Genomic DNA, 22,578 nt, shown 5'->3' on the forward strand with positions numbered 1-22,578 from the left:
TATATAGCTTTAATATTTAGATATATTATCAACGAATCGCACAATAACAGTGGCGTTGTTCACACTAATCTCCAAAATCTTTTGCTAAATAACTAAAGAATCTATTCCTGTAATGAGCTGCAGCGTCTTGTTTCAATAGTCCATGATGGAGTATTTCATTAAAATCCAAATGGTAGTGGTAAATGGACTTGCCTCATTCACAAAATAACTTTTTTCCTAAACTCTTGCTATTTATCATCTGATAGAAGCATTGGAGACCAGCTTGGGGTGGCTATCATGCCCAAGGATATTTGGCATGCAGACTGGAGGGATCGCACCACCAAGCTTCCGATTAGCAGGCGACCGCTCTACCACGTGAGCTACAGCCACCACCATGCAACTATTGTGACAGGTAATGTCACTGAAGTATTCTTATGCCAGCTGTAGACTGTACATAAAGGATGGACATCATGAAGTAGCCATATTGGTGCTTTGAAACCAGGCATAATAGATTGAGTGGCTGAGTCTGACTATGAAAGTTTGAGACACTGCAAACTCATAGAAAACCAACATCTCGGTCACAATGTCAGCCTGCCTTAAAGAATATTTTGCACATTTTGGCTACCTGGATTTTTTTAAATGTAAATGCAGATGACAAATCTGCTTGTTAGTTGACACAAAACTGTAGATTTTAAAATGAAAAATACAAACTGCTTAAGTATAAGCTGGAGATTCAACATTTGCTCCATAGTGTAGTGGTGTACACATGTAACTAACAAGTGAAAGCTCCCAGCATTGATTCTAGGAGGATATACGGATCTCTTTGGGATTGTGTCAAAGTACGCAACGCTACCTGCCATGGTGGCCTGTTATTATTACAAGAAGACCCAAAAGTAGTTTCTTCTTCTATAGGATGGAGATTCAACAGTTTTTCCAGTGCTAATCATAGCTAGCAGTGTTTGCTTTTATTTATTGTGTATTCCTTTTTCAAATGTTCATAGACAGCCACAGTTCTTAGTCTACGAGTTTATCTTTCCACGTGATTTAAATAAGAAGAATAAGAAGAAACAGGAACAGAGAGAAAAACATAAATCAAGCTACTGGCAATAGGACGAATCACTTATAAAAACATATGCAGCACCAGTGTTGTGCACAAAATGTACTGATAATGTCCTTATTTGACATTATGGTTAAATCAATACATTAGCTTGCGTGTGACTGTTAACTCATTCAGTTTATATTCTTTTCAGTCTGAAATAGCTGCAAGTTAGAAATGATCCAGTGATTGTCAGGGTGGTGTGATGACACCAAGTTACTTTATTTCTGAAAAGTTAATAATAAGCAGGGTGAAACACTGAACTGTGTCCCTACTGTTAGGACTTATGTGCTGTTAAGGTCCGTGTATCAAGAGAATGGAAACTTTGTTTCAGCAGCTGGTAAGATTTTTCCTATATTTGCGCCATAAAAGTTAATACATGTATTGTAAATATGTACATGTGGATTTTAAATATAATATATATATATAAATGTATACATTTTTTTTACGTTTCTGTTAAATTGTTTCGTGACAAATCTGTCACATTGCACATGTCTAATTTTATGCGTAATGCTGATAATTTTCTTTTTAAATTTTCTTTATTTATTTTTTACAATTTTTTTATTTCCTGAACTCAGGGGAGTTATCTAACCCACAGTTTCAGCTGAGTCACACTACTCTCTCAGTTATTAAACCATTTCGCTGGTACAACTAACATGACACTGAACTCAAATTTACATGATTACAATCAATGACTGATGTGTGATCATGAAAAGATTCAAAAAAGGTGATTATTATTGTTTTTCTGTGAATTTTCAGACACAGCTACATCTAGAAATGAAACAGTTACAGTTTATGAATCAGACAGGGTAAACTTAAGTCTAATCTAATCTTTGTTTTATTCACAACTTGTGTTTAAAAAAAAATCAGTAAATCCAATTTTAAAATCTAGATTTTCTCACTCATTTAAACATGTTTGAAATCTTTGTTAATACCCGTTCTCCAAAAGTTTGACTGGGACTTTAAAAATATAGGCAGCATCTTTACAGGTGATAGTAAACACATTTATAAAAGTGATTCATCGGATTTCTCTCCTTTACTTCAGACCCATGGCAACGCTCTATTCCTCATCCTTGTTTTGGGATTAGGAGGAAGCTTTCAGGTTGGCTTCCATATCACTGGACTGAGTTCTCCTTCACCGGTGAGACACGTCGCCTTTATCATTTCTTCTCCATTCTGTCTCGATTATCTGGATCACATTTAATAACAGTTTAGATCTATCTCCACAGTACATCCAGCGCTTCATCAACAGCAGCTGGTATGACAGATACGGAGAGCCTCCACATCCGCAGACGGTCACAATGATCTGGTCTCTTATTGTTTCCATGTTTGCTGTCGGGGGACTCTTAGGTGCCATCAGTGTCAAATTTATCTCAGACTTGCTGGGAAGGTGAGTATGAAGACAGATGTTGTACCAAGCTGTATAGCCTAAGGAGACCTGAAGTCATGAGTTTTCCTTCTTCAGAAAAAAGGCAATGATCTGCAACAGCTTCATTGCTGTTCTTGCAGCAGGATTCATGCTAGCAAGTAAAAATGTCAACTCTTTCGAAATGATCATTGTGGCAAGATTTCTGTTTGGTTACTCAGCAGGTAAGTTGTCATATTCTACAGACTCCTTATTAATATGTTTTCACCACCTATACTCACCATGCTTGCCTTATGTGACCTGCAGGCTTGGGAATGAACACTCACTTAATATATCTTGGGGAGATTTCACCCAGAAAGATAAGAGGGATAGTGACTCTGACCTCAGCCACTTTTACGTCACTCGGGAAAGTGTCTGGACAGACGTTTGGGTTAAGGTAAGCACCTGAAGTTGATATGAAAAAGTACAGTGGACTTTAACCCATTGTCAAAAGCTACTGCAGCATATTATGACAATAGATTACAAATTAAACACAACATTTCATTTTGATTTTTCAGCGAGATCCTTGGCCGCGAGGACACGTGGAACATTCTCCTTAGTGTCGCTGCACTTTTCTCCTTTGTTCAGATTGTGATGTTGCCTTTTTTTCCTGAGACGCCAAGATATTTACTCATAGAGAAAGGTGATGATAAGGCATGCAAAAAAGGTTAGTAGCTTTGCGCAGTTTATGTATCAAACACGACCCCAGATGTTTATGAAAATGTGTTCTACAAACACATACTAGTTAAAGATAAATGATAGTCTTGCGAAATTACAAGTGAATCAGTCCCTGCGTGTTTTCTATTTGAGCAAAGTTGCACATTTTTCAGTTCTTATCCCCTCTGAGATTTGGGATTTTCTGGTTTCAGCTCTCCAGAGTCTGTGGGGCCAAGGTGACTACCAACAAGAAATGGATGAGATGTTGACCGAGCAGGCAGCCATTGAAGCAGCCCCACCAGTGAGCCTTCTGCAGCTGCTGAGAGACAGGACTGTCCGATGGCAGGTCATCACCATCTCCATCATCTACTGTTGCAACCAGCTGTCGGGCATTTCTACAGTATGAACAATACCATATAGTATTAGTATAATACCATATGATACAATATGATATAGGATTGCTAAATTGCAAAATGATACAACATTACAACAATTTTGTGACTTTTGGAGGTTCACACACATGCATACATGATATATCTGTATAACTACAGATCAATATATCTATTGATATCTGTATATATGAGACTTCATTGTTCCTTCCATATCAAGTTTCTATCAACAGAATAGACTAATATATAAATCAGATTTCATGCTGACTGTTTATAGCCTAATAGTGCCTCTTTTCTTCCCAGATTAGTACCTTTACTTATGACATCTTCCTGGAGGCAGGTATACCAAAGAAGAAAATCCGCTATATCACTCTCGGTCTTGGAGTGGCTGAAATTCTCACCTCGCTCACATGTGTAAGCAAACACTCAGTCTGTGCCTGAGCTCATCTGTGTAAATGAGCATTTTAAGTGTATATATCCTTTGATTTGAACTATTAGAGACAATCTCCTTATGATAAGTCTGTCATTATTTTCTCCCTTCCTCAATTTCAGGGTCTTCTCATTGAGCTCACAGGGAGAAGACCATTGCTGTTCGGCGGTTACGGTGTCATGTCTGCTTGCTGGATTTTTGTCACTGTCACACTCAACCTGAAGGTAAACCATTACCAGTGGTGGGCAACATAATATTAATAAAAGTAAAAGCAATGTAAAGAAAGCAAAACAAAAACAGTTGATTTGTTAAAGATGACAAATGTCAGGTGTGTGAAGAGACTGAGGACCCAAGTGCAGGCAAACGGAGACGAGGGTGGATGATAACAAAAAATGAGCCTTTATGGACAGCTGAACAAAAACTACAAACAGGTGGAACAGAGAAAACTAAGCAAAACCTAAACTGGGAAAAACTATGCATAAACATATAACCTGAGGGCGGAAACCACAGGCCAGAAAAGAGAGACCAGGAAACGCGGGTAAAGCTGACGGAAGAAATACAGAGGCAACATGGAAGAAAACAAGCAGACGGACCAACAAGGGACAAAGGGAAGCACACACAATAAATACACATAAGGTAACGATGGAAATGCAAACAGGATGTTCCTTGAGTTGACTGTTGTTGTAATTTGGTGCAATATAAATCAAATTGAATTGAATTACATTGAATAGGAGGGAGATACAGCTGAACCTAATTAGAAGTGATGAGACAGGGAGGAAGCAAAACAGAATACACTGACATAGGACACGGACTTTCAAAGTAAAACAGGAAATACATGAACACAGAAGCAAGGATAACAAAGAAGACAGAGAACACAGAGACCTGAAACGTTGGCACAGGAAGGCACAGAGTGGGCATAACACGGAACACAGGGGAGGCACATAAACAAAACCTAAAGACTAGAAAATCACAGATGACACCGTTTCTACTCGTCAAGATCAAGGATCAAGGAAGTCTTATTTTCATTTGCTTTTTTTTTTTTTTTTTTGCCTGTCCTGTTTGGTTCTTTTGCCATCAGAATTATTGTCTAAAGGCGAAGAAAGATGCCCAACGGATTTACTTTACCAAATTGACCATCCCAGCCTTGCCGTAATGGTCTATTTGATTCACCTTTTATTGTTTATTTTATTTATTTTTTATTTTCACTTGCTAGATACGGGAAAGACTTGAATGAGGAAAAGAAAAGGGAGAAAGGAAGAGGGGGGAAAAACAGCGGAGAAGAGGGACGGGGATAAAGGGCAAAAAAACAAAAACCAACTAAATAAGCAGACAAAAAAATACATATATCAATCACCTGGATCACCTGTTGAGAAAGAAAAAAGAAAACAAGCAGAAGTAAACGAGACCAATACAATAAACAACATCACGATGATATTTGGGAATATAACAGTAAATACTAAATATTAAACATTACTGTGCAGCACGTAATATCGACGGCGCACAGTGTGCTTTGAGGTAGGAGCCAAAAAGGGTGTAGTTTGTGTGTGTGAGCTCCCGTGTGTACACCTGTGAGCATGGACGCGCTTGCTTTTAAAAGGTTCCTTCATGTAATGATCTGCTAGAGGGTGTGGGGAGCCACAGCCCCATCCTCCAGGGCATGAAGCAGGTATGGAGGAGATCAAGACTCCAGACATCCAGAGGCCCGCAGAACACAAGAGACCAAGGTAGACCAACAGAGGGGCAGCCGCGCCACTATCCCAGAAAGAGCTGAGGAGAGTCCCAGATGAGGGGTCACTCAGCAGCCGCGGAGCAGAAGCCAGGGGGGGGTTGCAGTGACGTGCCGATGAGCTCCGCCGGCAGCCAGCTGTGCCAGAGTGACCGAGCCCCAGGCCGAGAGGCCGAGGGCACCCCACCCCCAAAGTGGCCCGAGCGAGCCCCAGGCTCCAGGCCCCGATAAGCAGCCACCAAGGAGTGAGCCGGTGTGTACCTGGGCGCCCATCCCCGGACACAAAGAACCACCAACGCACCGATGTCTGAGGGCGTCTGCCACCGGCAGGGGAAGTGGTGGGGGGAGATAGGCCTCCATACCTTAGAGGGCCTGAGATGTCCCCAGAGAGGTGGTGTCTGATACCCGACCTGACATATGGACACAGACAAACAGGCACACACAGATACAAACATCCATTCCCACCCTCATGCTCTCATATGCAATTACTCAACACTCACCCAACGTGGAGACAGACATAGAGAGACACTGTACACACAATCACACTCCCCAAGCGTACTCTAAGCACCGGGTCTAGGTACCCTTGCCCCTGGAAGGGGAAACTGCACCCAGACCCAGGTGGTGTTACCCTTTTCCCTGCGGTGGGGAGATGCAGACCGCCCCGACTCCGCAGCAGCAGGGAGGCCCCACACTCCAGACCCCAGTTGGATGGCCAACTCCTCCTCCTGGCCCCCCGCTCCAGCACGTTGCAGAGAACGGGGGTGTGAGAAGACTCCAAACCTCCCTCCGCCCGCTCATATGTAGTGTTGATGCATGTGTGTTCTAAGGTGCATTTAAAACCCAGGAGGGCATGGAGCTACCTGCCAAAGAGCAGCAGGTAAGCGCATAGCCCCTCCTGCTAGCCCTCGGTGTCTACGTGTATTTAAAATTGAGAGGTGGGCAACGACGCCAGGGGTGAGGTGTACACCCTGATGGTAATTTGGAGTCCGTGTAGCGTGCCCACCCCCAAGATCCTATATGTATGTGTTATGAGAGTGTGAGTAATGTGAATGTCTAAGTTGTGAGATAAAATTGAGGCACAGGCAGCCAGAAGGGGACAGAGGGGGGGATGCCTCCCCTGCACCCTTGTGACACACCTTTACCACAAGGCCCTGCATGTGTGGGTGATTGTGGTGGAGCGGGAGGAGGGAGGCAGCTGGAGATGGGGAGGGAAGGAAGGGAGGGGCAAGTGACCCCTCCCCGCTGACCCCAGTAGGCACCCCCATACTCCACAACCCGCCAGGGAAAGGGGGCCCAGGCCCATCCGGACCGGGGCCCAGAACAGCAGTGCCGTCCGGCCCCGCAGAGCCCGGGACAGCCCACCTGACCCCACCACAGAGAAAACTGCCCCCACCCCGTCATCCACTCAACTTCCAGACTACACAAGACAATAGACGCCCAGGCTGAGATCTTCCTCCACCTCTCCTGTATCTCCCCCTCCTGCAGAGTGGGTTCCTGAAGAGAGGAGAGCTCCTGCAAGGTGTAACAACCTCTCCCACCAGTTGAAGAGCCCCCCAGGTGGCTCGATGCACTGGCGGCACCCTGCGCCAGGGCCGGGCCCCCATACACCCACCTGCCCACAACCCCAGCAACATGCTAACCAGGACCCAAGCCCCCGAGGCCCGGCCAGGGCCCCAGCCCAGAGACGGAGCGCCCCCAGAACCTCACGCCCGTCCCGGACCCACCCAGGGGCAGCCAGGCTACCAGGTCAGTAACCCACATCCGTCAGCACAGACCCTCCCCTAGCCCCGCTGCACGCAGCCACGAGGAAACCTCACCTAAGAGCCAACAGAGCCCTTAATAGGCCATGACCGCTACCCCGGGTTGAGCCCCCCAAGGAAGATGCTCCTGGGGAACCCCCCGACGCCCTAAGCCTGTCCCTACCCCCACACCAATCACAGCAGCGAAGGTGGGACCAAACTATGACCCCCCCACCCCCACTAGGTGATGGAGCTAATCAAAGGAGCCCAGAGCAATTGATCTGATGTGGTGGCAGAGGCTGTATCGAGACTAATGTAATCTAATAGATAATTTCTATATTGGTTAGAATTAAGATTATTTTTATTTTTCCAGTTCATGAGGACTGTTTTCTTGGCTATGCATAGGGCAGTGAAAACCATATGGGCTATATCCTTTCTGAAGTGACATTATCTAAGCTGCCCAACAAACACACTAAGGGGGAAGTTGGAATGTTACATTTCAGACACTTTGATAAGTCTTCACATATCTCGCGCCAAAACTTCTGAACTGGTGGACAGAACCAAAGAGCGTGGATATAATTGTCCGGTGAATTGGTTTGGCAGTGTGAGCAGTTGTTGGTAGACGTAAAGCCCATCTTGAACATCCGATGACCTGTATCCGCTTCCCATTTTGCAATAGGAAGTGACATTGATTCATCCGTTTTAGAAAGCATTCTGTATATTTTGGATAGTAATTTGGGGGTTTTAAGAGTAAGAAATTGAACCACACTTGGTGGTGTTTATAGTTCAACTTGACCCGGTTTAAATTTCTTTTTTACTATGGATTTAATTTGTTGATATTCCAAAAATCTTTTCTTGTTGATCCCATATTGTGTAACTAGTCTGTCAAATGAAATAAATTCTGTTCCTTCTAGTATATGTTCTAAATATTTGATTCCTTTACCACTCCAATCTGAAAAGTTTATCATATTATTGTTTTGTAATATGTCAGGGTTGTTCCAGATAGGTGTACGTTTGCATGGGATTAATGAAGACTCCGTCAATTTTAGAAACTCCAACCATGCTGTCAGAGAAGAGCTGATGCTGATGCTTTTGAAGCATTCATGTCGCTGGATGTTTGAGCTGATAAATGGTAGATCTGAAATCTCTAGATTATTGCAAAGTCCTTGTTCTACATCTAGCCAAGGTTAATCTAAGAGGGTATGTTTTAGCCATCCTGAGATAAATTGAAGCCTGTTGGCTAAGAAGTAGTGCTGAAAGTTAGGTAGTTCTAATCCTCCTTTATCCTTGGTCTTTTGTAGTGTTTTTAAGCTTATACGTGGGGGTTTATTTTTCCAAAGGAATTTGGACATACATGAATCTAGAGATCTGAACCAATCTTGTGGCGGTTTAGTTGGGATCATTGAGAATAAATAATTTATTTTTGGTAAGACCATCATTTTTATAGCGGCAACCCTTCCCATAAGTGATATGGGTAGACATTTCCACCTAGCCAGATCACCTTCGACTTTCTTTAAAAAGTGGGATATGGTTTAATTTAGTTAGATCTGCAAGCTTGGGAGAAACATTAATACCTAAATATTTTATATTTCCCGATTGCAGTGGTGTAGAAGAGGAATTATGGAAGGAGCAATTAATCGGAAGGACTGTAGATTTTTACCAGTTAATTGAGTAATCTGATATTCTTGCAAAAGAGTTTATCAATTCAATCACCCCAGAGATATTGGTTTGTGAATTTTGGAGAAAGAGTAACACATCATCCGCATAAAGGCTGATTTTATGTTCCACGTTCTTGCATTTTATGCCCTTAATTACTGAATTCTGTCTAATTGCTGCTGCTAGTGGTTCAATAAAAATTGCAAACAGTGAAGGGGAGAGTGGGCATCCCTGCCTGGTGCCCCTCAGGAGACAGAAGCTGGAGGATGTCTGGTCATTTGTTCTGACACAAGCTGTTGGGGAATTATATAATATTTTTAACCAGTTAATGAAAGAGGATCCAAAACCAAATTTGTGTAAAGTTGCAAATAGAAATTTCCAGTTAGCTCTGTCAAATGCTTTTTCTGCATCTAAAGAAAATATTGTAGTTTCAAGGTTTTTACTGTATGAGCAGTCTATCAAATTAAGTAATCTACGTGTATTTGTTGATGAGTGCCTACCTTTTATGAAACCAGTTTGGTCAGGATGAATTAAGAGGGGGCTTATTTTCTCTAATCTCTTTGAGAGAGCTTTGCAGATTATTTTAAGGTCTACATTTATAAGGGATATTGGACGATAGCTTGAGGGATATACAGGGTCTTTGCCTGATTTTAGCAGGAGATTAATGTTTGCAGAATTCATATTTGATGGAAGTCTGCCCTTTTCTTTGATTTCCAACAACGTTCTGTAGAAAACTGGTGCTAGAATCGTCCAGAATTCTTTGTAGAATTCTGCAGGAAAGCTGTCTGGACCCGGAGCCTTATTATTGGGCATGCTTATCAGGGCTTCCTGGAGTTCACCTGGTGTCAGTGGTGAATCCAGTGCCATTGCTTGAGTGTCTAATAATTTTGACAGAGTTATGTTGTCCAAAAACTGATCAATTTCCTTTTTAGATGGGTTTATTTGTGGTGAATACAACGTTTTACAGAAATCCCTGAAAATGTTGTTTATTTGTTTCGGTTCATATATTGTGTTCCCAGATGAATCTTGAACAGCACATATAGTTGTTTTTTCTTTATTTATTTTTAGCTGGTTTGCTAGAAATTGACCGGATTTATTACCATGTTCATAATTTTGTAAGCGTAGTCTTTGTACTAAGAACTTCGTTTTTTTTTTTTTTATCAATTATCTCATTTAATTCTAGTTTTGTTTTGCGTATTTTGCTCAATGTTTCCTGATCTTGGTGGGACGCGTAGGCTTCTTCTAGTGATTTGATGGTTTTTTCTAATTCCTGAATATTTTTGTTTTCTTTTTTCTTTTTATGTGATGAGAAAGAAATTATTTTACCTCTCATCACAGCTTTCCCTGCTTCCCATAGAACAGAAGCTGATGTTCCGGGAGCGTCATTATAGTCTAAATATGAAGTCCACCCTTTTTTAAAATATTTAATAAAGTCTTCATCTTTAAGTAGTGATATATTAAATCTCCAGTTTTTACTTGGCATAGTATTATTCTTGTGCATTAGTGTTAAAGATCGCTGAGCATGATCGCTGACAGCTATAGGGTGAATCTCAGTGTCTGAAATGTCGCTCAGCAGTGAGCTGCTGACCAAAAAATAATCCAGACGAGAGTAGGAGTGATGGACATGTGAGAAAAAAGTATATTCCTTACTGGTGGGGTGAAGGGAGCGCCATGCATCGCAAAGACCAAAGTCGCTCATATACTGTGTGATTATATTCGTGGATTGCCAATTACGCTGAGTTCCTGCTGTATTGAGCCTATCCATTTCTTCATTTAGTCCAAGGTTGAGGTCACCTCCAAGAACAAGTGTGCCATCTAAGTGTTCAGAGAGTGCACTGAAAAAAACGTGAAAGAATGAGGGATCATCAACATTTGGACCATATACACTTACAATACATAGCTTTTTATCAAGTATAGATAGTTTAATGATTAAGAATCTGCCCTCTGGATCTATAACTGTATCGAGTACTGTGAAATTAATATTTTTATGTATTAGAATTGCTACTCCCCTTTGTCTAGAATTATAACAAGCTGAGAACACATTAGGAAACTCAGGTGTTTTAAGTTCATTCGAACCTCTAAGAGGTCTGTGGGTCTCTTGTAAAAGGACAACATCTGCCTGTAGTTTTTTGAGTTGGTTAAATATTTTTAACCTCTTTTCTCTGGAGCCAGCTCCATTTATATTCCATGTAACGAACCTTAGTGCACCCATAGATGTCTGTGTATAACTAGGGGTGTATGCTGTGTGTGTCGCTTAGACAGGTGGAGAGAATATATCACTTGTTCATAAATAAAGAGAAGGAGAGAGAGAAAAAATGTGTGGCGAGATGCTCCCTGAGTCTGACTATGTGTGTGCATATTTACTAATATGAGTAGGCTTGGCTTAAGTGTATGTATCCTATATGACTGTGTGCGCTGTCTGACTGATGTAAATGTGCTGCCGTTGAGCGCATGACTGCGCGTGATCGTGCGGTGCTATGTGTCGAAATAAAGAATGTTGTTTGTGGATGAGTGTGGAAGCAGGTGATCGAAGCAGTGAAAGAAAGAAATAAAGAAACCAAGGACAAGGGTGAGCAGCATAAAAACAAGAGGGGGAAAAAGAGAGAAAAAAAAACGAGAAGGAAAAGAAAAAAAAAAAAAACGGAAACAGCCGGTCCACAGCGATGACAGCGCGGGAGCCCTTCTGGATGAAGCCGCGTCGGATTGGGAAGAGGACCCCGCGTCGTTCCAGGATCTCTTTGGGGAACTGGTCGTTCACGCTGAAGTCCGTTCCTTTTAATTCCCTGCCGCGGCTTTTCACATGTTCCTTTTGTTTGAAGTGGCCGAATTTGGCCACAATAGGACGTGGTCTCCCGGTCGCAGCCCGCATGGGGCCGAGGCGATGTACCCTATCGAAGACGATGTTCTTCACCGTGTCCTCCGGCAGCTTCAGGTGGGTTTTGATTAAGCTTTTTACTGTAGTCTCCGCATCCTCTCCAGCGGCTTCTGGAATACCAGAAAATACCAGATTATCACGCATGCTACGAGCTTGTAGATCAAGAACTGTTTCTTTTATTTTTTTATTTTCTCTATTTAGCTGAGTAACATTGTCTGTGAGACATTTCACCGACTCCCTTAGCGTGGCATTTTCAGCAGCGAGCCTTTCCACCTGCTGCTGGCTGAACTCCAGGGATTCTCGCAAGGATTTAAATTCCCGGTGAAGAATCTCCACCAAGGACAGCCTTGCATCGAAACTGGACAATCGTTGGTCGATTGACTCCAGTATGTCGACAATATCTTTGCCGGCTGGCGATGTTGTGCCGGGGGAATCTGCCGGGCAAAGTCTTTTCGACAACGGCGTCTCAGATTTGGCCGGGGAAGCTGCACTCTGGGCCTTCTTCATCACGAGATTCTGGAAGCACTGATCAATGTAATCTTGGAGAGCCTCTAAACTCTCCCCGTTGTTCTCCAGGGTGTTGGAGATGATTTAGACAAATGTTGTTAGTTATAAGACAATTGATAAGTGTATTTGGTAATACTGAAGCTTAAAGGAATTTGTTCAAATCTAAACTACCATTCGCTTTAATTTTCTGCCAAAATCTCCGGCGTCTGACTCAGTTACAACATGAGTCGCTTACCTTGTCCGTCACTTCCCTCCTCTCCCCTTTTATTTTCATTTGCAACACATGTTTACATGAGGTGGAATGAAATTACGTACACACGGTCCCGGTTATCCATAGAAGCGAAAAGAAACAGAATAACGAAGAAACTAAAAAAACACAACTAACAAATAGCAAGTAATGAAATAATACAATATAAGTAGAGTGCAACAACCTGAGTACCAGTATGGAGTATAAATATAGAAATATAGGTATAAATATTTTAGCAGCAAGAGGGCATGATGACCAGCATTAATAAAGTGATGGTGTCAGTAAAGTATCAGTAGTATAATAGTTCTTGTCCATTTATGCATTGAGAAGTCTCACAGCTTCTGGAATGAAGCTGTTTCTCTGTCTAGTAGTTTTGCATTTAATGCTCCTCAGCCTCCTGCCTGAGGGGAGCAGGACAAAGAGTGTGTGTGCTTGATGAGTGGGGTCCTTCATGATACAGGTAGGCCTCTTCCTGCATCTGGAGGTGTATATGTCTGTGACAGTTGGGACAACAACTGTCTGTGTAGCCTTCACTGGAAAGTACACTAGTAACCAGGGCTGGACTGGGACAAAAAATCGGCCTGGGCATTTTGACTAGAGACCGGCCCACCAGGTATTATAGGAAAAACCATAAAGCCTTTGAATGAAAACAAACGCTGTTGTCACAGTGATGTACACTGTCTTGTTGGTATATATCTATCAATCTAATAAACTTAAAACTACACCATCCTCCCTATGCTGGTATTCTAAACAATACCCGAAAGTAGACTGCTTGGTCGAGTTAACCTCCTGAACTATCTACAACACATGGTGAAAACCTGAAATTAAGACAGAGAAGACTAGAGGTGAGACATGATCATTACTGATTACTGATGACAGATTTAGATATATTTTCATAAACCATTCATTTACCACATCAATAAACAGCATGGCAGGGCAAAATATGTTTTCTAACATGGCAACCTTTAAAAAGTGAAAGGAGATAGAAAGACAGGTGAGAAAGAATAAAACTTAATTTACTTTTTGATGGCATCTTACACACAGTACTGGTACAGTATCTAGAAAATGTGGGAAAATACTGGCATCATATACAGTACTTAGCTACTTCTGAAGAAAATATGATGGGACCCTAAAAAAAATTACTATGTACAATAATGGATTTCTATACATTTTACATCAGATGAAAACGTTTGTTGTAAGATTCAGATAATTATTTGTTAAAAGCTAGACATTTTAAATGAGAATAAGAAAGAAAAGTATTTCTTTGTGCCCCCCTTTCCCTGTTAATGCCCTACCTGCCCCCCTGGCAAAACTTTGCTAGACCCGCCCCTGCACAGTTACCAACTGTCAGCTACTTAGAAAAGGATCCTGGTGTTATTTGTCTCTCAGAAACAGTTCATAACTTCCCTTCAACTCATTCATGTCACCTAAAAGGTAAACCTGTTTCTCCATCACCTGTTCAGCAATGAAGATTCAGTAAGAACATCTCCTGATTTCATCTTCATGTTTCCCTCTCACCAGATAACCAAACTGATATCATGACCAGCAGCTTTTACAGCTGTGGCTCCAGCAAACATCAGCTGATACTAGAAATGAATATTAAATAAATTCTAACAACAGCTGATCAAGCTTAAACGTGCTGCTGTTGTTTAGCGCAACATCCGCTGGTTTCTTCTTTCTGGCGCAAAGTGGGCGATAAACAAACAAGAGAGAAAAGCCGATCAGCTGATCATTGATCAGTTTCATGATTGAAGTAGAAACGGGGGGGGGGGGAATGAGAGAAGAAGAGGCAGCTGTGCAGCAAAGACACAGAATAAATCCAGCTTTGAGTCTTTTTCATTGTAGCTGAAGTACGGGACAAACTGTTCCTTTTCACCTCAATACCAAACGCCCAATATTTTCTCTGAATACCAGACGATTCCGTTTTTTACGGGACGGTTGGAAACTCTAATAACTAACCTTATAAAAAAATAAGATGAAACAAGTTCAACATCAGTAAGCAGTATATAAACTCCGTCATGCTAGCTAGTACGCAGTACGAGTTATTGTAACTGACTGTAAAAAGTCAGCATAACGAAAATAAACTCCACCTAAACTTGGTTTATATCTGACCCAGATAGACTGCAGTCATAACTTCTTACCTGAAGTTCAGTTCACCGCCTCGGGTCTTTGCTCCTCCTGCGTCATCCACCTGCCAGCGTGTTGCATCTGCTGGCCTCCACTACTTGCTAATGTTACTGAATCTGTGGAAGCTCTGCAATAGCCACCACCAAACAATTGAGTTATTTTTACACACCTCCCAGCATCTGGCCAATCCACCACCTTTCAGTGTTTATACCGTTACGGAAAAAAAAAAAAAAAACCATCGGCCCGCCAGTCCAGCTATGCTAGTAACAATATTGGCAATATGACTGAAGATGACCTGTTTCATAAAGGGGAAAATGTGTATAAGCTATCACTGCTGTGATGATAAAAGACAGAAATATAGAAATTTATCTGATGCAAAATCAAATATATGCATTTAAAACTGTCTTTCACACAGGATTCCAGCTACTGGGTTCCATACATTACTGTGAGTTTGATGGTTGTCTTCATCGTGTTCTATTGTGGAGGACCTGGTAAGGGTAAAGCACTTATACATATGTAGCTTAACGTTTTTAGTATCCAGTACATCTCACCTGTAGCGGTTATGGAAAACGTGTCTATATGCAAAGATAACAAGGTCAATTCCCTGTTCTTTCTCTGATTCTCACAGGAGGAGCCACACCAACGCTCAACAGTGAGCTCTTCATTCAGTCTAATCGAATGGCATCACTCGTCCTCACAGGGCTGCAGGGGTGGTTTATGTTTGCAGTGATGGGCCTGGTCTTTCCATTCCTCATTGTACGTACGACCAAGCTGAAAATAAGCAGCGCATTACACTATAACAGCCACAGGGATCTATATGTTATGTTGAAATCATGAATGTCGTTTCTTTCCCAGGATGCTCTCAGCTCGTACTTATTTTTGCTGTTTGCCTCTGCCTGCATGCTGGGTAGTCTTTATACCTTCTTCCTTTTGCCTGAGACTAAAGGCAAGACCTTGCTGGAGATCTCAGAGGAGTTTAAAGCCATCACTGTCTGTGGGAAATCCTTTGCAGAGGAAACGAGAACAGAGACCAGGTTGTGATGAGGACCACGTATAGCTACAGCAAAAAACATGAAGAAAAAAACAATTTTTCTTTCAGGACAAGATTGAATGACTGTGGAAAAAACATGCTTTGCAAATAAATGACTCACAATGACATTAAACAATGTTACAATTCCCAAAATTTGGAATCTTTCCAACTTCAGTTTTTGCTTTTTAGTTGCTTCTACTATTTTCTGTTTGTCCATAAATGGTGACTGTTGTGCAATCAGATCCTGTACGAAGTTTTTTCTTGGCCCACGTTTCTTTACAACTAACAACAACCAGTGTTGGTCAAGTTACTTGAAAAAAGTAATCAGTAACTAATTACTGATTACTTCCCCAAAAAAGTAATCCCGTTACTTTACTGATTACTTCTTTTCAAAAGTAATTAGTTACTTAGTTACTTTTTAAAAACACGATTTACGACCTGAATAGGTGATAAAGGATAGATCTTTCAGCCCAATTCTACTTTTTTACATAATCCATCATACAAAATGTAATCAAATGGAAAAGTCTCTTTTTAAAACTTGTTTTATTAGTTTTAGTCTTTTAACTTTATGCATCAAGCAAAGATTTAATTATATGCAACATTCTCTGACTGGAAGAAATTTGTTTAATATTTAAACCTATTTTCTGCACATTCCAGCACATAAAATATATTTTTTTTTTGTGTTTACACTCACTCTTTCAAATAGATGCAAGTAAAACACAGCAGAAAATAAATAAAGTCAAAGACTAGCGGTCCTTTTGCTCTATTTTCACCTGTAAAGCAGGAGTAGGGTAGGCGGAGGTTTACCCTGGTGCAGGTGTGCCGCAGCGGTCAGTGGAAGAATCCGGGAGTTTCTCTGTGAATTTCCCATTACATAATGCACTCGGTGCTTGCTTGGAAGTTTAGGGTTTTTTTTCGCTGTAAAAAAAAGTTTTCTTCCCACGCACAATGCTAATGGACGCTAATGTTTTTGTCACTTTTTATGGAATCAAACTTAAAGTAAGGTCAGTACTTCCACGCTTTAAACGCTGCATGCTCATACTCTCTCCCGCACTCGATATATTATCCATTGTTGATCTGCACACAGCTGTTGTCACAAACGTTGCACTGTCATGACACATTCTCGCAAAAAATCAGGGTTTTAGTAACGCAGTAACGCAGCGTTCCTACGGGAAAGTAACAGTAATCTAATTACCGTTTTTTCAATAGTAATCCCTTACTTTACTCGTTACTTGAAAAAAGTAATCGGATTACAGTAACGCGTTACTGCCCATCTCTGACAACAACTAACCCGCATAATGGGCTTCCATTACAATTCTAAGATGCAGTATTAAGTAATCATCAGGTAATGGCATAATATCGTTATGCAATTTTCCATATGCCCAAACACCAACATAAATACATATCCTAGTAATGAGAACATGCATAAAGTTTTTCTTTTATGCTCTTAAATGCCACTTGTTTAGCCAACAGCAAAGTTGAAGAAAAGGAGCGCTTCAGAGAAAACGTCGTAGTGAAAGGAAGGCTCACTTTATGATGTTTCACTAAACCCCAAAGGTGCTCTGTTGGCCTGATCTGGTGACTGTGTCATGTTCAGTTTGAGATGATTCTGGAAACAACCATCAGAAGATGGGTACACTGTGGTCATAAAGGGATGGACATGGTCAGTACCATTTTGCAGGTAGGTTGTGGCATTTAAACAATGCTCTTTTGTTACTAAGGGGTCCTGCCCATGTCCAAATGCACATTTTTATGTTGTTTACACCAGATTTTGAGCCTACTATCTGAATGTTGAAGCAGAAATCAAGACCAGGGGATTTCCTGTTCTAGGTTGACTGGAGTGGCACCCCGTGTGGTGTTTAAACTTCAGTATGTGTAGTGTGCATACTGTTAAGCTCTTCCACATACCTTGGTTGAAATGAGTAGTTATTTGAGATGCTGTTGCTTGTTTATCAGCTTGAACAAGTCTGGCCATTCTCCTCTGATGTCTGGCACGAACAAGACCAAAGTCATTTAAATCACCTTTCTTCCATCTTGAGCTGTTGCTGATTAGATATTTGCCTTAACAAGTAATATAACTTGACAACACACCTCTTCACGTTTACACTGTATCCCTTCCTGTTTGTGGAAGCTACACATGTTGATAAAATGAGAAGTGAGAGCAGCGGAGAGGATCATGGGTGTTTCTTTTCCCTCCCTCCAGGACACCTATTGCACCCGCTTTAGACTTTTATTTTATTTTTATCTTTTTATCTTTATGTTGTTTTAGTGTACACTGAGGGCCGTGGGAGCATTGCAATTTAAAATGCCTGTGGATGATCTGTACACATGTTGTTGTTTTTTTAAATAAAGCTGACTTTGACTTGGATTTTGTTTACAGTGAGAGCAAAACTGTGAATACAGTGATGAAAATGGTCAGTACTTTCAAGAATGGTGTATATAGCTTTAATATTTAGATATATTATTAACGAATCGCACAATAACAGTGGCGTTGTTCACACTAATCTCCAACAGAGGGCAGCACTTCTCTAAGTCTCTTGTTATCTTTCAGTCTGTCACCGCTCTTTTCTCCCCTTGCTGACAGCTGCTGCGGCGGAAACAGCAGAGTCCAGTGTTTTCCGTAGTCATCGTTCACTAGCGTAAAGGCGAGTAGTTGTAGGCTTTGTCTACTCAAAGAAAGGCTTGAGTTTGTTCATTTGTTTATATAATTTAGCCCGAAAATGCCGTTAGAGAATCTAGAGGAAGAGGGTCTTCCCAAGAACCCCGACCTGAGGATAGCACAGCTGAAGTTCCTGCTCACAATGGACGGTCACCGACAGGATGCTAAAGTGAAGACGGAGCTCATGGACGCTATCAAAGCTAACAGTGAGTTAGCATTTCATCCAGTAAAAGCTGTTTCATTGGAAACACGAGTCTCATAGTGCACTATTTTGTCTCTTCATCAAGACACTGGGCACATAAATGCTCCATAGATGTGACTAATGTATAAAATAATAACTTATAAATGACGGGCAGCGCATGCTAGCTAAGGATAACAGAAGACGTCAACTGGGGAACTCACTGTGTAGTGTAGTTTGCATAGCATTACCAAGTTAGAGAGTTTACATTCACTATGCAGTATTTTAAGCCTTAAGCTAAGGTGACAACCTTTGCGATGTCGTGTTAAAATCCTTTCCCGGTTCGTTAATATGAGACGTAAAAGGTTTACGCTACGTGTTAAGACTCAAGACGTTTATTGTCATTTTGGTGTTACCCAGCCTGAAACGAAATACTGTTTCTCACCAGCCTCTACAGTGCAATAAGCAATACAGTTTAAAAAGAATAAGTTTCAAAAAGTGCAGTAAAAAAGCCACAAATAGCATAAAATCTAAGTTCTAAAACAAACTCCAGTCACATAAGTTAGCCATGTTAGCGATGTTTCACGTTTTACACCACCGCGCTTTCTGTGTTTCAGATATGGCGCCGTATTACGAGAGTCTGTGCAAGGAGCTGAAGTGGCAACTGGATAGTGACCTGCTGAGTAAAATGAAAAAGGCCAACGAGGAGGAGCTGAAGCGCCTGGATGATGTGCTGGAGGATGCAGAGAAGAACCTGGGAGAGAGTGAGATCCGAGACGCGATGATGGCCAAGGCAGAGTATCTCATCAGAATTGGAGACAAGGTATGTTTTCAGAGCAGTCAGAATATTCAAGTTTCCAGGTAGGAAAATGAACACTGTTAATGCCTGTGCATGTTGGAATATCTTTTTAGTTTTGACACTCTACAACACATATCTGCTTCTAAGTGTTTTGGGTGAAACATATTGAATAAAGTTTAGTTTTCAGAATTTCTCCAACAATAGCTGCTCCTTGGAGTTCCCAGATATCACAGCAAAAGGGTTGACATTTCCCTTTGATGTCAACACTAAGTTTACAGCAGTTAAATTGCTGGAAATGACCGTTTTTTAATTTTGTTTTCCCTTTATTCTCTTAGAGCTGTTTGCATGAAGGTTATCACAGTTGCCCACTTCAAAGTTATATGTACAAAAAGTAACAGATTGGCTATCGCCTGATCTTGTCTGATGTCACCACAGGAGGGCGCCCTAACTGCATTCAGGAAGACCTATGACAAAACTGTGGCTCTGGGTCACAGACTAGACATTGTCTTCTACCTCCTGAGGATTGGCCTGTTTTATATGGATAGTGATCTCATCACACGCAACTCGGAGAAAGCCAAGAGGTAAAGGCTCTTAAAGCTTTGTTCTGAAACAAATCTGTCGGCGCTTTTTTTTTCTATTTAATACTCATCTGTCTGCGCATCTCTGTTCACCGCAGCCTTATCGAGGAGGGGGGAGACTGGGACAGGAGAAATCGTCTGAAGGTTTACCAGGGCCTGTACTGTGTGGCCATCAGGGATTTCAAGCAAGCTGCTGAGCTCTTCCTCGACACAGTCTCCACCTTCACTTCCTACGAACTCATGGACTACAAGACGTTTGTTACCTACACCGTTTATGTTTGCATGATTGCTCTCAAGAGGCCTGACCTCCGTGAAAAGGTAGGAGAGAGACTCGTGTCTGCTCGCAACATGTGTAACTTGGCAACATGTCTGCTGGTGGTAAGTGTACTAAATATGTTTCTCTGTAGGTTATAAAGGGAGCAGAGATCTTGGAGGTGCTCCATAGTCTGCCCTCTGTTCGCCAGTACCTTTTCTCACTCTACGAGTGCCGTTACTCAGTCTTCTTCCAGTCCCTGGGTGAGGTTTTTTTGTTGTTGTGTGTGTGTGTGTGTGTGTGTGTGTGTGTGTGTGTGTGTGTGTGTGTGTGTGTATTCTCAAGAAAAATATCTGAATGCGAAGAGACTGTACTTACAGCCATTATCTATGCTTGTGTTGGTGCTTTGCCATATTCTGAAAATGTAAATATTAAATGTGAAATTTTGTGCCACAGCCACGGTGGAGCAGGAGATGAAGAAGGACTGGCTCTTTGCCCCACACTACCGCTACTACGTGAGGGAGATGAGGATTCAGGCTTACAGCCAGCTGCTAGAGTCCTACCGATCTCTTACCTTGGGATACATGGCTGAGGCATTTGGTGTCAGCACAGAGTTCATTGACCAGTGAGTTTGTTTGTTTGTTTTTAAACACCTGTGCATATACTATGTAACTCTGCAAGATTTGGAAAATATTGAGTGCCAATGCAGCCAAGAAGGCAACACTGGAAAAACCTAACTGTGGGTCTTTGAGTGTGCAAGTTTATTTTTCTTGGTATGCTTTGATTGTTTTATTTTGAACACGTAAATATAAAGTAAGCACAAATTACACTGTAAACAGAAAACAAAGTACATATCACATAATATACATGCTTGAAAAGATGTATATGTATATAGATGAGGTTTAGTGTCTTGGAATAACTTGTGCTATAAATTGTTACATTCAAACTGGACCATCTGTCTAGAACAGTTATCAGGATGGTACATTGGAAACTTACTAAATCAGAATTACTTCTGCTCAGGAATATAATTAGGAGTCTATAGGCCGATGGTCATCATGTAAAACTGGGTGTTATCAGCATAAATGTGGGAGTTAATGCTTTGTTTCCCAATGACATTTCGTAGGGATAGTATTTGAAGATTGTTTAAAAAAAAAAGAAAAACAAGGGATCTAAAATTAAACCTTGAGGGACACCCCAGTTAATTCTATAGCTGTTGCATGATTGATCCTCCATACGAAGAATTCTTAATTAACAACATGAATGAAGCCATTTTAAATCTAAACCAGAACGGCCAATAAAACTGAAGTCTCTTTAAAAGGGTGGGAGTGGTTCATCATTAAATCAGGCAGCACTAAAATTGAAGACCTATAACTGAGAACAATTGTCTAAAAGTTTACTGGTGGCTTGTTCTAAGTCGTTCTAAGTTATCTTTTCAGAAGAGGTTTTACCAAAGCAGTCTGAGAATTGCATCACAGCGAACCAGTAAAATGAGCCAAGCCTTCGTTTCAGTGTTGGAGGAATATTTTGACCATGAGAAATATTTAGTTGGGGGGCGATTCTTGCTCCTAACGCCTGTTACATATGATGAAGCTACAGGGCAGCAGTTGGTTGTTGTAGTATTTCTTGGACATTTGTGTCACCATTAAGTTCCTAAATAATTCACAGAAAACATTTGTCAAAATAAAATTGTCCAAATTCCCTGTTCAGATTTTAGGGAATGCTGGTGTTGGGTTTTTTTTTTTTGGTCCTGGCTAACGCAACATATGCCCATCTCCTTCCCACAGGGAATTGTCCCGATTCATAGCTGCTGGCCGCCTCCACTGTAAAATTGACAAAGTTAATGAAATTGTGGAAACTAACAGGTAATGAAACTATCATTGAAATCACAATACTTCGAGTAATTCCCAGAGCACTAAAATTTTGTCCTGTTCTTGCATGCAGACCGGATAGCAAAAACTGGCAGTACCAGGAGACCATCAAGAAGGGCGACTTGCTTCTCAACCGAGTCCAGAAGCTGTCAAGAGTTATTAACATGTAACCACGGAGGCTGCCATCTTCATTAAAGCAAGGGGCTTGTATTATTTTTTTGGCATACTGAGACCTTTTGTTTGTCAAAGTAACTCTTCTGTTGTGTACATAATAAAACTTGTTTAACTGTTGACATTGAATCACCTGTTTGTTTTAAGAAAGAGGCAGACACATCGTTTCTTATAAATAGCAGTATAAATTATTTTATTTACAGAAACTT

General features: G+C 41.3%; 2 protein-coding genes across 2 annotated transcripts; both read left to right on the forward strand.

Annotated features, from left to right (window-relative positions):
- Nucleotides 1–276: 276 nt before the first annotated feature.
- On the forward strand, nucleotides 277–15,984 carry LOC146386629 (solute carrier family 2, facilitated glucose transporter member 9-like). The gene is made up of 12 exons (XM_084927278.1): nucleotides 277–391; nucleotides 2,002–2,216; nucleotides 2,305–2,465; nucleotides 2,541–2,665; nucleotides 2,748–2,877; nucleotides 2,999–3,147; nucleotides 3,350–3,537; nucleotides 3,830–3,940; nucleotides 4,079–4,180; nucleotides 15,249–15,324; nucleotides 15,462–15,589; nucleotides 15,689–15,984. Exons 1-12 carry the CDS (start codon nucleotides 277–279, stop codon nucleotides 15,872–15,874), a joined length of 1,686 nt encoding a protein of 561 aa, XP_084783404.1. The 3' UTR covers nucleotides 15,875–15,984.
- A 2,459-nt stretch (nucleotides 15,985–18,443) lies between these two features.
- On the forward strand, nucleotides 18,444–22,489 carry psmd6 (proteasome 26S subunit, non-ATPase 6). The gene is made up of 8 exons (XM_084927790.1): nucleotides 18,444–18,728; nucleotides 19,318–19,523; nucleotides 19,935–20,080; nucleotides 20,176–20,395; nucleotides 20,485–20,593; nucleotides 20,787–20,955; nucleotides 22,115–22,192; nucleotides 22,272–22,489. The coding sequence occupies exons 1-8, from the start codon at nucleotides 18,584–18,586 to the stop codon at nucleotides 22,366–22,368; spliced, it is 1,170 nt and encodes a 389-aa protein (XP_084783916.1). The 5' UTR covers nucleotides 18,444–18,583; the 3' UTR covers nucleotides 22,369–22,489.
- The last annotated feature ends 89 nt before the right edge of the window (nucleotides 22,490–22,578 follow it).

The sequence above is a fragment of the Perissodus microlepis genome, chromosome 5, assembly GCF_051167445.1.
Source record: "Perissodus microlepis isolate ML-2025 ecotype Zambia chromosome 5, ASM5116744v1, whole genome shotgun sequence".
NCBI lineage: Eukaryota > Metazoa > Chordata > Actinopteri > Cichliformes > Cichlidae > Perissodus > Perissodus microlepis.

Excerpts from the sequence above, each read along its gene's own strand:
- LOC146386629 (XM_084927278.1), top strand. The coding sequence starts at position 277 with ATGCCCAAGGATATTTGGCATGCAGACTGGAGGGATCGCACCACCAAG. Across the intron at positions 392-2,001 it reads CCATGCAACTATTGTGACAG|TGTTAATACCCGTTCTCCAA; the intron begins GTAATGTCACTG and ends GTTTGAAATCTT. Across the intron at positions 2,217-2,304 it reads GACTGAGTTCTCCTTCACCG|TACATCCAGCGCTTCATCAA; the intron begins GTGAGACACGTC and ends CTATCTCCACAG.
- psmd6 (XM_084927790.1), top strand. The coding sequence starts at position 18,584 with ATGCCGTTAGAGAATCTAGAGGAAGAGGGTCTTCCCAAGAACCCCGAC. Across the intron at positions 20,081-20,175 it reads AACTCGGAGAAAGCCAAGAG|CCTTATCGAGGAGGGGGGAG; the intron begins GTAAAGGCTCTT and ends TGTTCACCGCAG. Across the intron at positions 20,594-20,786 it reads AGTCTTCTTCCAGTCCCTGG|CCACGGTGGAGCAGGAGATG; the intron begins GTGAGGTTTTTT and ends TTTGTGCCACAG.